General features: G+C 45.2%; 1 protein-coding gene across 1 annotated transcript in view; it reads left to right on the top strand.

Moving 5' to 3' along the window:
- The window catches only part of LOC120065993 (potassium voltage-gated channel subfamily C member 1-like), a 40,577-nt gene that overhangs the window by 24,040 nt on the left and 4,037 nt on the right, over positions 1-12,500 (top strand). Inside the window, exons 2-4 of the mRNA XM_039017033.1 lie at positions 3,950-4,826; positions 4,896-4,934; positions 10,752-10,922. Coding sequence (XP_038872961.1) covers positions 3,950-4,826; positions 4,896-4,934; positions 10,752-10,922 — 1,087 coding nt within the window. The remainder of the gene's footprint in view (positions 1-3,949; positions 4,827-4,895; positions 4,935-10,751; positions 10,923-12,500) is intronic.

Raw genomic sequence — 12,500 nt, 5'->3', positions numbered from 1 at the left:
GGGCCCATCGGGACTCCCATCAGGCTCTGGTCAAAATCAGGGGTGTATGAGCCATCTGGCAATTCTGGCGAATGTCAGATGGGGTGGACTAAGTTCGGGCCGGGGGCCCATGAACATCTTGCGACTACAGGGGGTGCTGTTCCGAATTAGCATTTTGTCGTCTCCAAATTAAACTGCCTAGTACTCAATTCTTGCTCGTACAATATGCATATTATTAATTCTATTGGATAGAAAACACTTTCTAGTTTCATACAAAGTTGGAATGATGTCTGTGGGTGACCCAGAACTCTTTCTACAGCGAAATCCATGACAGACAGTGAAAGGTCTGAGAGCGAAGCTCTGGTTTCAGATCAGTTTTTAAGGTCTCTGTCTATCCTATGGAACGACACGAACTGCACCCGCCTTCCCCTGGATGTCAGTAACCAATGAGAAGTGGAATGGGCCTTCTGCGTAGCTCTCAGAGGTTATAAAGGACCAAGGAGTGAGGGTAGCCCCCCTTTCGACGCTCGCCTTTACGCAGGAAGACACCTCCGGATGCCATTTTCAAAGGCTCGGTTATCAACGTAAAATGTATCCGTCTGTAATTTAATTCGATATAGGACTTAGAAACATCATAAGGTAGTTAATTTAAACCGTTTTATAGCAATTTATATCCGTTTAGTGCGATTTTGATGCATTTCTATGTGAAGCACCGGGCACATTTCGGGGTCCCGGTCGAACGTTAGCGGGCATTTAGACGGACAAAGGACATCTTTCGACCAAAAGAAGATTAAACCCAAGAAAGAATACATTGCCCAAGAATCTGATGGAAGAACAGCTCAAAGTAAGCAATATTTAATATGATAAATCGTTGTTCTGTCGAAATATTTTAAACGCATATTTCGCCATTTTGTTTGGTATAGCTTCACTTGGCGAACCCTGTATTGAAAAGTAAGGATAATTTTAAAAATGTAAGTCAGCGGTTGCATTAAGAACTAATTTGTCTTTCGATTCCTGTCAACTCTGTATTTTTTAGTCAAGTATATGATTAGCTTTCGATTAAACTAGATCACTCTGAAAGCTGACGTCCCTCATTTTGATGCTTGAGTTGTGACTATTTCCATTGTATAACCACGGTTTTGTATGGCTAAATATGCACCTTTTCGAACAAACTGTATATGTATGTTGTAAAATGATGTTACAGGAGTGTCATCGGAAGAATTCTGAGAAGGTTAGTGAAAAAATTAATATATTTTGGCGATGATAACGTTATAGCTCCCTTTGCCTTGAATTCATGCTCTACTAACGTTTTCACATGTGGTATGCTAACTTATCGATTTATTGTGTTTTCGCTGAAAAACGCTTAGAAAATCTGAAATATGGTCTGAAATCACAAGAACTGTGTCTTTCCATTGCTATGCTTTGTCTATTTTTATGAAATGTTTTATGATGAGTAAATTGGTCATACACGTTGCTCTATCTAGTAATTCTAGTCGATTTGTGATGGTCGGTGCAATTGTAAACTGTGATTTCTACCTGAAATATGCACTTTTTTCTAACAACACCTATCCTATACCATAAATATGTTATCAGACTGTCATCTGATGAGTTTTTTTCTTGGTTTGTTGCTATCAATATCTTAGTTTAGCCGAATTGGTGATAGCTAGTGGTGGAGAGAGAAAATGGTGGACAAAGAAAGATGGTGTATTTTGCTAACGTGGTTAGCTAATAGATTTACATATTGTGTCTTCCCTGTAAAACATTTTAAAAAACAGAAATGATGGGTTTATTCACAAGATCTGTATCTTTCATCTGGTGTCTTGGACTTGTGATTTAATGATATTTAGATGCTACTATTTACTTGTGAAGCTATGCTAGCGATGCTAATCAGTGTGGGGGGGGTGGGGGGTGATCCCGGATCCGGGTTGGTGACTCGTTAAAGGTTAAGAAAAAAAAAAGAAAAAAAGAATTTTGTGCAATTTCTCTGTTATACTAATCTATAATGAGCCTTTGGATGATCAGTGGGGGATGGCCCGGCCCCCCTACCAGGATGGGCCGGTCCCCCTACCAGGACCCTACCGGTCCCTCTACCGGTTTTCTGATAGGCTGAGCTGAGGCCACACAAACTCACATTCAAAGTCAAACGCGACATCAACAAAGAGACCTGCAACGACTCTTTCATCAGTTAGACATGGATCATGGGTTGTAAAAAATGGAAAGGGTGCCTATAAGCCCAGAAAGAGCACGCTGTACATTGTCACTTCACTCAAAACATCCTGTATTTGTATTTATTATGGATCCCCGTTAGTTCCTGCCAAGGCAGCAGCTACTCTTCCTGGGGTTTATTATGGATCCCCATTAGTTCCTGCCAAGGCAGCAGCTACTCTTCCTGGGGTTTATTATGGATCCCCGTTAGTTCCTGCCAAGGCAGCAGCTACTCTTCCTGGGGTTTATTATGGATCCCCATTAGTTCCTGCCAAGGCAGCAGCTACTCTTCCTGGGGTTTATTATGGATCCCCATTAGTTCCTGCCAAGGCAGCAGCTACTCTTCCTGGGGTTTATTATGGATCCCCATTAGTTCCTGCCAAGGCAGCAGCTACTCTTCCTGGGGTTTATTATGGATCCCCGTTAGTTCCTGCCAAGGCAGCAGCTACTCTTCCTGGGGTTTATTATGGATCCCCATTAGTTCCTGCCAAAGCAGCAGCTACTCTTCCTAGGGTTTATTATGGATCCCCGTTAGTTCCTGCCAAGGCAGCAGCTACTCTTCCTGGAGTTTATTATGGATCCCCATTAGTTCCTGCCAAGGCAGCAGCTACTCTTCCTGGGGTTTATTATGGATCCCCATTAGTTCCTGCCAAGGCAGCAGCTACTCTTCCTGGGGTTTATTATGGATCCCAATTAGTTCCTGCCAAGGCAGCAGCTACTCTTCCTGGGGTTTATTGTGGATCCCCATTAGTTCCTGCCAAGGCAGCAGCTACTCTTCCTGGGGTTTATTATGGATCCCCATTAGTTCCTGCCAAGGCAGCAGCTAATCTTCCTGGGGTTTATTATGGATCTCCATTAGTTCCTGCCAAGGCAGCAGCTACTCTTCCTGGGGTTTATTATGGATCCCCATTAGTTCCTGCCAAGGCAGCAGCTACTCTTCCTGGGGTTTATTATGGATCCCCATTAGTTCCTGCCAAGGCAGCAGCTACTCTTCCTGGGGTTTATTATGGATCCCCATTAGTTCCTGCCAAGGCAGCAGCTACTCTTCCTGAGGTTTATTATGGATCCCCATTAGTTCCTGCCAAGGCAGCAGCTACTCTTCCTGGGGTTTATTATGGATCCCCATTAGTTCCTGCCAAGGCAGCAGCTACTCTTCCTGGGGTTTATTATGGATCCTCATTAGTTCCTGCCAAGGCAGCAGCTACTCTTCCTGGGGTTTATTATGGATCCCCATTAGTTCCTGCCAAGGCAGCAGCTACTCTTCCTGGGGTTTATTATGGATCCCCATTAGTTCCTGTCAAGGCAGCAGCTACTCAGCAACTACTCAGTTTCTGAATAGGTGGCAAGAAATGTTAGTCCTAAATATTTAAAAAACTAAAAGCATTGTATTTGGGTCAAATCATTCACTAAATCCCAAACTCTCTCCTCCCCTCCCTTCTCTCCACTCCTCCCCTCCCCTCTCTCCTCTCCTCCCCTCTCTTCTCTTCTCCTCTCCACTCCTACCCTCTCCCTTTCCCTATCCCACTCTCTCCCTCCATTACTCTCTCCCCTTTTCACTCTCTCTCTCTCCGTCCTCCTCTCCACTCCTCCCCTCTCTCCTCCTCTCCCCTCTCTCCACTCCTCCCCTCTCCACTCGTACCCTCTCCTCCCCTCTCCCTTATCCCACTCTCTCCCTCCCCAATTACTCTCTCCCCTTTTCACTCTCTCTCTCTCCGTCCTCCTCTCCATTTCCCTCCCCTCTCTCCTCCCCTCTCTCCCTCCACAGTGGATAGCCCTGGCGTCTCTGTTTTTCATCCTCGTGTCCATCTCCACCTTCTGTCTGGAGACCCACGAGTTCTTCAACCCCATCGTGAACCGCACCGAGCTGGAGCTGGTGGACAACGTAACGGTGGAGCATGTGTACCAGGAAACGGAGACGGTGGTCTATCTCACCTATATCGAGGGCGTCTGCGTGGTCTGGTTTACCTTCGAGTTCATGATGCGAGTCATATTCTGTCCGGACAAGATGGAGTTCATGAAGAAAGCTCTCAACGTTATCGACTTCGTGGCTATCTTACCGTTCTACCTGGAGGTCGGGCTGAGCGGGCTGTCGTCTAAAGCAGCTAAGGATGTTCTGGGGTTCCTGAGGGTGGTGAGGTTTGTCAGGATCCTTCGTATCTTCAAGCTGACCCGTCACTTCGTAGGCCTGAGGGTTCTGGGTCACACGTTACGGGCTAGCACCAATGAGTTCCTCCTCCTCATCATCTTCCTCGCTCTCGGAGTCCTCATCTTCGCCACGATGATCTACTACGCCGAACGGATGGGAGCAGATCCGACCGACCCGCGCGCCAGCGAGCACACACACTTCAAAAACATCCCCATCGGATTCTGGTGGGCCGTTGTTACCATGACGACCCTTGGTTACGGCGACATGTACCCCCAGACGTGGTCGGGCATGCTTGTCGGAGCGTTGTGCGCCCTGTCGGGTGTACTGACCATCGCCATGCCCGTCCCTGTGATCGTCAACAACTTTGGAATGTATTACTCCTTGGCCATGGCGAAGCAGAAGCTACCAAAGAAGAAGAACAAGCATATCCCGCGAGCACCCCAACCAGGATCACCCAACTACTATAAGACCAGCATCAACTCTCCTCCAACGCCCCATAAAGCACCGCTCCTTCCTGAAAGCCCGAACGTAGTCCACCCCGTTTTGGCTCTGGCTCAAAACATTACTCTGACACACGATGACGTCTTCAAAGTAAAGTTTCCAGGTATGAAATCTCTTCTTTTCTCTCCTCCTCATTTCTTCTCTTCTCTGTGGTCAAACTCTCCTGCAACATCCTATTGTTCAGCTGTCTCACTGTCTGTCTCACTGTCTGTCTCACTGTCTGTCTCACTGTCTGTCTCACTGTTTGTTTCACTGTTTGTCTCACTGTCTGTCTCACTGTCTGTCTCACTGTCTGTCTCACTGTTTGTTTCACTGTCTGTCTCACTGTCTGTCTCACTGTCTGTCTCACTGTCTGTCTCACTGTTTGTTTCACTGTTTGTCTCACTGTCTCTCTCACCGTCTGTCTCACTGTCTGTTTCACTGTCTGTCTCACTGTCTGTCTCACTGTCTCTCTCACTGTCTGTCTCACTGTTTGTCTCACTGTCTGTCTCACTGTCTGTCTCACTGTTTGTCTCACTGTCTCTCTCACCGTCTGTCTCACTGTTTGTCTCACTGTCTGTCTCACTGTCTGTCTCACTGTCTCTCTCACTGTCTGTCTCACTGTCTCTCTCACTGTCTGTCTCACTGTTTGTCCCCCTGTTTGTCTCACTGTCTCTCTCACTGTCTGTCTCACTGTTTGTCCCCCTGTTTGTCCCCCTGTCTGTCTCACTGTCTGTCTCACTGTCTGTCTCACTGTCTGTCTCACTGTCTGTCTCACTGTCTGTCTCACTGTCTGTCTCACTGTCTGTCTCACTGTCTGTCTCACTGTCTGTCTCACTGTCTGTCTCACTGTCTGTCTCACTGTCTGTCTCACTGTCTCTCTCACCGTCTGTCTCACTGTTTGTCGTCTTGTCTTTTATCTTCTCTTCTCTTCTCTCCATCGTTCTGCTGTCTCACTGTTTGTCTGTAGACGCCCTCCCTCTACTCCCAGTGGCTCAACCAGGTAACTCGGCCACTTCTGATTGAACAAATTCATCTCTCATTTATTAAAAGATCAATAAGCTGTATGATTAGCAGATTGCGATGTAGCCCGTGGGACGTAGCACATGACTCACTGCCACCTTCCTAGCACTCTCACAGCCAGTCTGGCATCTGCATCCGTGTCGCACGCACGCACGCACGCACGCACGCACGCACGCACGCACGCACACACACACACACACACACACACACACCTCTATAGTAATAATTATGTAATGAAGATTCAAATATGTGTAAGGGGCTTACATCAAGGCAATGTAAAGATATATAAAATATTCTGTAAACTAAATACCAGTATGAAGTTAGCGATTGTTGTTAAGTGTAGTAATTTGGCATCGATAACAGAAATGTTGTTACTATGGTAACTACTACAGCTTTACTACAAAAGAGTAAGAACAAGTTAAAGTTCCGTGTTTATTTGAGGCATTTAAAGGAATATCGCATCACGTTAAGTACTGGACAAGCATGGACTTGTGCAGATCATTGAATGCAGGTGACTAACATGAGCTACCGAGGTACTAGGCTGCTACTTGTCAAGTGGGTTGATGTTTTTAAGGCTAACATACTTGTCTCACGTTGACACCATCCGACGTAGCATACTAAAATGCACCCCCCACTACACCCACTAACCATCTGAGTCCAGACACCATCTCTCCCACTAACCATCTGAGTCCAGACACCATCACCACCACTACACCCACTAACCATCTGAGTCCAGACACCATCACCACCACTACACCCACTAACCATCTGAGTCCAGACACCATCACCACCACTACACCCACTAACCATCTGAGTCCAGACACCATCACCACCACTACACCCACTAATCATCTGAGTCCAGACACCATCACCACCACTACACCCACTAACCATCTGAGTCCAGACACCATCACCACCACTACACCCACTAACCATCTGAGTCCAGACACCATCACCATCACTACACCCACTAACCATCTGAGTCCAGACACCATCACCACCACTACACCCACTAATCATCTGAGTCCAGACACCATCACCACCACTACACCCACTAACCATCTGAGTCCAGAGACCATCACCACCACTACACCCACTAACGATCTGAGTCCAGACACCATCACCATCACTACACCCACTAACCATCTGAGTCCAGACACCATCTCTCCCACTAACCATCTGATTCCAGACACCATCACCACCACTACACCCACTAACCATCTGAGTCCAGACACCATCACCACCACTACACCCACTAACCATCTGAGTCCAGACACCATCACCCCCCACTACACCCACTAACCATCTGAGTCCAGACACCATCACCATCACTACACCCACTAACCATCTGAGTCCACACACCATCACCACCACTACACCCACTAACCATCTGAGTCCAGACACCATCACCCCCCACTACACCCACTAACCATCTGAGTCCAGACACCATCACCACCACTACACCCACTAACCATCTGAGTCCAGACACCATCACCCCCACTACACCCACTAACCATCTGAGTCCAGAGACCATCACCACCACTACACCCACTAACGATCTGAGTCCAGACACCATCACCACCACTACACCCACTAACCATCTGAGTACAGACACCATCTCTCCCACTAACCATCTGATTCCAGACACCATCACCACCACTACACCCACTAACCATCTGAGTCCAGACACCATCACCACCACTACACCCACTAACCATCTGAGTCCAGACACCATCACCATCACTACACCCACTAACCATCTGAGTCCAGACACCATCACCACCACTACACCCACTAACCATCTGAGTCCAGACACCATCACCACCACTACACCCACTAACCATCTGAGTCCAGACACCATCACCCCCCACTACACCCACTAACCATCTGAGTCCAGACACCATCACCATCACTACACCCACTAACCATCTGAGTCCAGACACCATCACCACCACTACACCCACTAACGACCTGAGTCCAGACACCATCACCACCACTACACCCACTAACCATCTGAGTCCAGACACCATCTCTCCCACTACACCCACTAACCATCTGAGTCCAGACACCATCACCACCACTACACCCACTAACCATCTGAGTCCAGACACCATCACCACCACTAACCATCTGAGTCCAGACACCATCTCTCCCACTACACCCACTAACCATCTGAGTCCAGACACCATCACCATCACTACACCCACTAACCATCTGAGTCCAGACACCATCACCACCACTACACCCACTAACCATCTGAGTACAGACACCATCACCCCCCACTACACCCACTAACCATCTGAGTCCAGACACCATCACCATCACCACCACTAACCATCTGAGTCCAGACACCATCTCTCCCACTACACCCACTAACCATCTGAGTCCAGACACCATCACCATCACTACACCCACTAACCATCTGAGTCCAGACACCATCACCACCACTACACCCACTAACGATCTGAGTCCAGACACCATCACCATCACTACACCCACTAACCATCTGAGTCCAGACACCATCACCACCACTACACCCACTAACCATCTGAGTCCAGACACCATCACCACCACTACACCCACTAACGATCTGAGTCCAGACACCATCACCACCACTACACCCACTAACCATCTGAGTCCAGACACCATCACCACCACTACACCCACTAACCATCTGAGTCCAGACACCATCACCACCACTACACCCACTAACGATCTGAGTCCAGACACCATCACCACCACTACACCCACTAACCATCTGAGTCCAGACACCATCACCACCACTAACCATCTGAGTCCAGACACCATCTCTCCCACTACTACTGTACACACTGTAAAATCCTACTGTTGACTGTCCAAAGCAGTGCTATCATAATTGATTTAGATTTAATATTTGATTTGAATCATGCTGGGATATGTGCAGTACAGAATGTAACACTCGACATAAAGCTTCTAATTGAATTATAATTATAATTATTATTATAATTAGAAATATCTTCTAATTGAAGGTGCTGCACCTGGAATTTCTCAGACCTTCTCCCCTATGCGGGCTTCCGAGTGGCGAAGCGGTCTAAGGCACTGAATTTCAGTGCAAGACGCGTTACTGCAGTACCTGGTTCGAATCCAGGCTGTGTCACATCCGGCCGTGATTTGAATCCCATGGGGCGGGGTACAATTGGCCCAGGGTTGTACGGGTTTGGCCAGGGTAGGCCGTCATTGTAAATAGGAATTTGTTCTTAACTGACTTGCCTAGTTAAATAAAATAAAAAGTAAGATAGGTGAATTGCAACAGCACTATGTTCCATTCAAAACATATCCCCCACTCCAATTTCCCTGTAACATAACGGAGACTCAATCTCCTTTTGGTTTTGGTTAAAATATATTTTCACAGCGATTTAGATAGCACAATAATTCCCTACGCTATTCAATGCTTGTTTCCTCACATAAACCCGAAATAGAGCTAACAGTGTAGAATTTTAGTAACCAGGAAATTATGATTTTTCTACATTGGTCACTTGACCCTACTTCCACTAGATAACACAGCCACAAAGTCAAAACAGCTTTCCCATTTTGACAACAGATGCCTCTCCGGCGGCAGAAATCAATAGGCGAATATCACAGCCAAGCACAACACTGGCGGGTAAGTAACACTTTAAAACAATATCATTCCCCTATTACTGCAGCTATATTATGGACATTTTCTTGAAATTATATTTTTGTTGTTGAAAAAATCCTATATGTAGGTCCTTTAAGCTGGTAATGTTGTTGTTTGTTACTAAACATCATATGATTAACTTTTGCCAGACCTCAGCACTGATTAAAGGGAGGTTAGCCTCTGAGGGAATGAATGAAGTTGTATTGAATTGGATGCCCATTTATCTAATTGTTGCAGTTCTCTGCTCTGGTCTCTTGTTTGGCAGTTGGACAAGGAGCATTTAAAATATTTTATCTCCTGTTCTAATTCTATTTCTATGGAATCTCCTGTTCTAATTCTATTGATATGGAATCTCCTGTTCTAATTCTATTGATATGGAATCTCCTGTTCTAATTCTATTGATATGGAATCTCCTGTTCTAATTCGGTTTCCAAGGAATCTCCTGTTCTAATTCCTTTTCTATGGAATCTCCTGTTCTAATTTTAATTATATTTCCATGGAATCTCCTGTTCTATTCCCATTTCTTTGGAATCTCCTGTTCTAATTCTATTTCTATGGAATCTCCTGTTCTAATTCTATTTCTATGCAATCTCCTGTTCTAATTCTATTTCCATGGAATCTCCTATTCTAATTCTATTTCTATGGAAGCTTCTGTTCTATTTCTGTTTCCATGGAATCTCCTGTTCTAATTCTATTTCCATGGAATCTACTATTCTAATTCTATTTCTATCGAATCTCCTGTTCTCCTGTTCTAATTCTATTTCTATGGAATCTCCTGTTCTAATTTTAATTATTATTCTTTGGAATCTCCTGTTCTAATTCTCTTTCCATGGAATCTCCTGTTCTAATTATATTTCTATGGAATCTCCTGTTCTAATTCTATTTCCATGGAATCTCCTGTTCTAATTCTGTTTCTATGGAATCTCCTGTTCTAATTCTATTTCCATGGAATCTCCTGTTCTAATTCTGTTTCTATGGAATCTCCTGTTCTAATTCTTTTTCCATGGAATCTCCTGTTCTAATTCTGTTTCTATGGAATCTCCTGTTCTAATTCTGTTTCTATGGAATCTCCTGTTTTAATTCTATTTTCATGGAATCTCCTGTTCTATTCCCATTTCATTTGAATCTCCTGTTCTAATTCTATTTCTATGGAATCTCCTGTTCTAATTCTGTTTCTATGGAATCTCCTGTTCTAATTCTGTTTCTATGGAATCTCCTGTTCTAATTCTGTTTCTATGGAATCTCCTGTGTGTCTGTCTGAAGATTCCAAGCTGGAGGCGGCCAACGCAGCTCTAGCCAATGAAGACTGTCCTCATATAGACCAGGCCATCTCGCCAGAGGAGATCTTCAGCCCCAGTGAGAGAGAACGGCCTTGTTGTCTCATCACCACAGCTGCAGAACGACCCAACCACAAAGGGGGTAGAGTCAGGAGGGGTACGTACACCTACAGTAACAGCCAAACACAGTCCAACCACACAGGGGGAGGAGAGAGGAGAGTTACGTACTGTAACAGCCAAACACAGGCCGCTATTAAACGGGTTACTTTCCCTACGACCTGATTTCTCATAATCATACATACAGCACACAATGTCAACCTGTGGGCCAACACGCACGTGCATGTGCACATGCATATGACGCAAAAGCACACACACACACACACACACACACACACACACACACACACACACACACACACACACACACACACACACACACACACACACACACACACACACACACACACACACACACACACACAGCCGCCGGAGGGTGCTGCAAATTCTGTTAACACAGGACGAGGAAAGGTCCAGTGTTACCGACGTCTATATAGGTCTGTTAATACAGGACTAGTAAAGGTCTGTTAATACAGGACTAGTAAAGGTCTGTTAATACAGGACTAGTAAAGGCCTGTTAATACAGGACTAGTAAAGGTCTGTTAATACAGGACTAGTAAAGGTCTGTTAATACAGGACTAGTAAAGGTCTGTTAATACAGGACTAGTAAAGGTCTGTTAATACAGGACTAGTAAAGGCCCAGTGTTACAGACTGCTATATAGGTCTGTTAATACAGGACTAGTAAAGGTCTGTTAATACAGGACTAGTAAAGGTCTGTTAATACAGGACTAGTAAAGGTCTGTTAATACAGGACTAGTAAAGGTCCAGTGTTACAGACGTCTATATAGGTCCACTAATACAGGACTAGTAAAGGTCTGTTAATACAGGACTAGTAAAGGTCCAGTGTTACAGACGTCTATATAGGCCTGTTAATACAGGACTAGTAAAGGCCCAGTGTTACAGACGTCTATATAGGTCCACTAATACAGGACTAGTAAAGGCCCAGTGTTACAGACGTCTATATAGGCCTGTTAATACAGGACTAGTAAAGGTCTGTTAATACAGGACTAGTAAAGGTCCAGTGTTACAGACGTCTATATAGGTCTGTTAATACAGGACTAGTAAAGGTCCAGTGTTACAGACGTCTATATAGGTCTGTTAATACAGGACTAGTAAAGGTCTGTTAATACAGGACTAGTAAAGGTCTGTTAATACAGGACTAGTAATACAGGACTAGTAAAGGCCCAGTGTTACAGACGTCTATATAGGTCCACTAATACAGGACTAGTAAAGGCCCAGTGTTACAGACGTCTATATAGGTCTGTTAATACAGGACTAGTAAAGGTCCAGTGTTACAGACGTCTATATAGGTCTGTTAATACAGGACTAGTAAAGGCCCAGTGTTACAGACGTCTATATAGGTCTGTTAATACAGGACTAGTAAAGGTCCAGTGTTACAGACGTCTATATAGGTCCACTAATACAGGACTAGTAAAGGCCCAGTGTTACAGACGTCTATATAGGTCTGTTAATACAGGACTAGTAAAGGCCCAGTGTTACAGACGTCTATATAGGTCTGTTAATACAGGACTAGTAAAGGCCCAGTGTTACAGACGTCTATATAGGTCCACTAATACAGGACTAGTAAAGGCCCAGTGTTACAGACGTCTATATAGG

This window comes from Salvelinus namaycush, chromosome 21 (genome assembly GCF_016432855.1).
Source record: "Salvelinus namaycush isolate Seneca chromosome 21, SaNama_1.0, whole genome shotgun sequence".
NCBI lineage: Eukaryota > Metazoa > Chordata > Actinopteri > Salmoniformes > Salmonidae > Salvelinus > Salvelinus namaycush.
The sequence above is the reverse complement of the archived record's forward strand: the minus strand, read 5'-3'. Positions and strand labels throughout refer to the sequence as shown.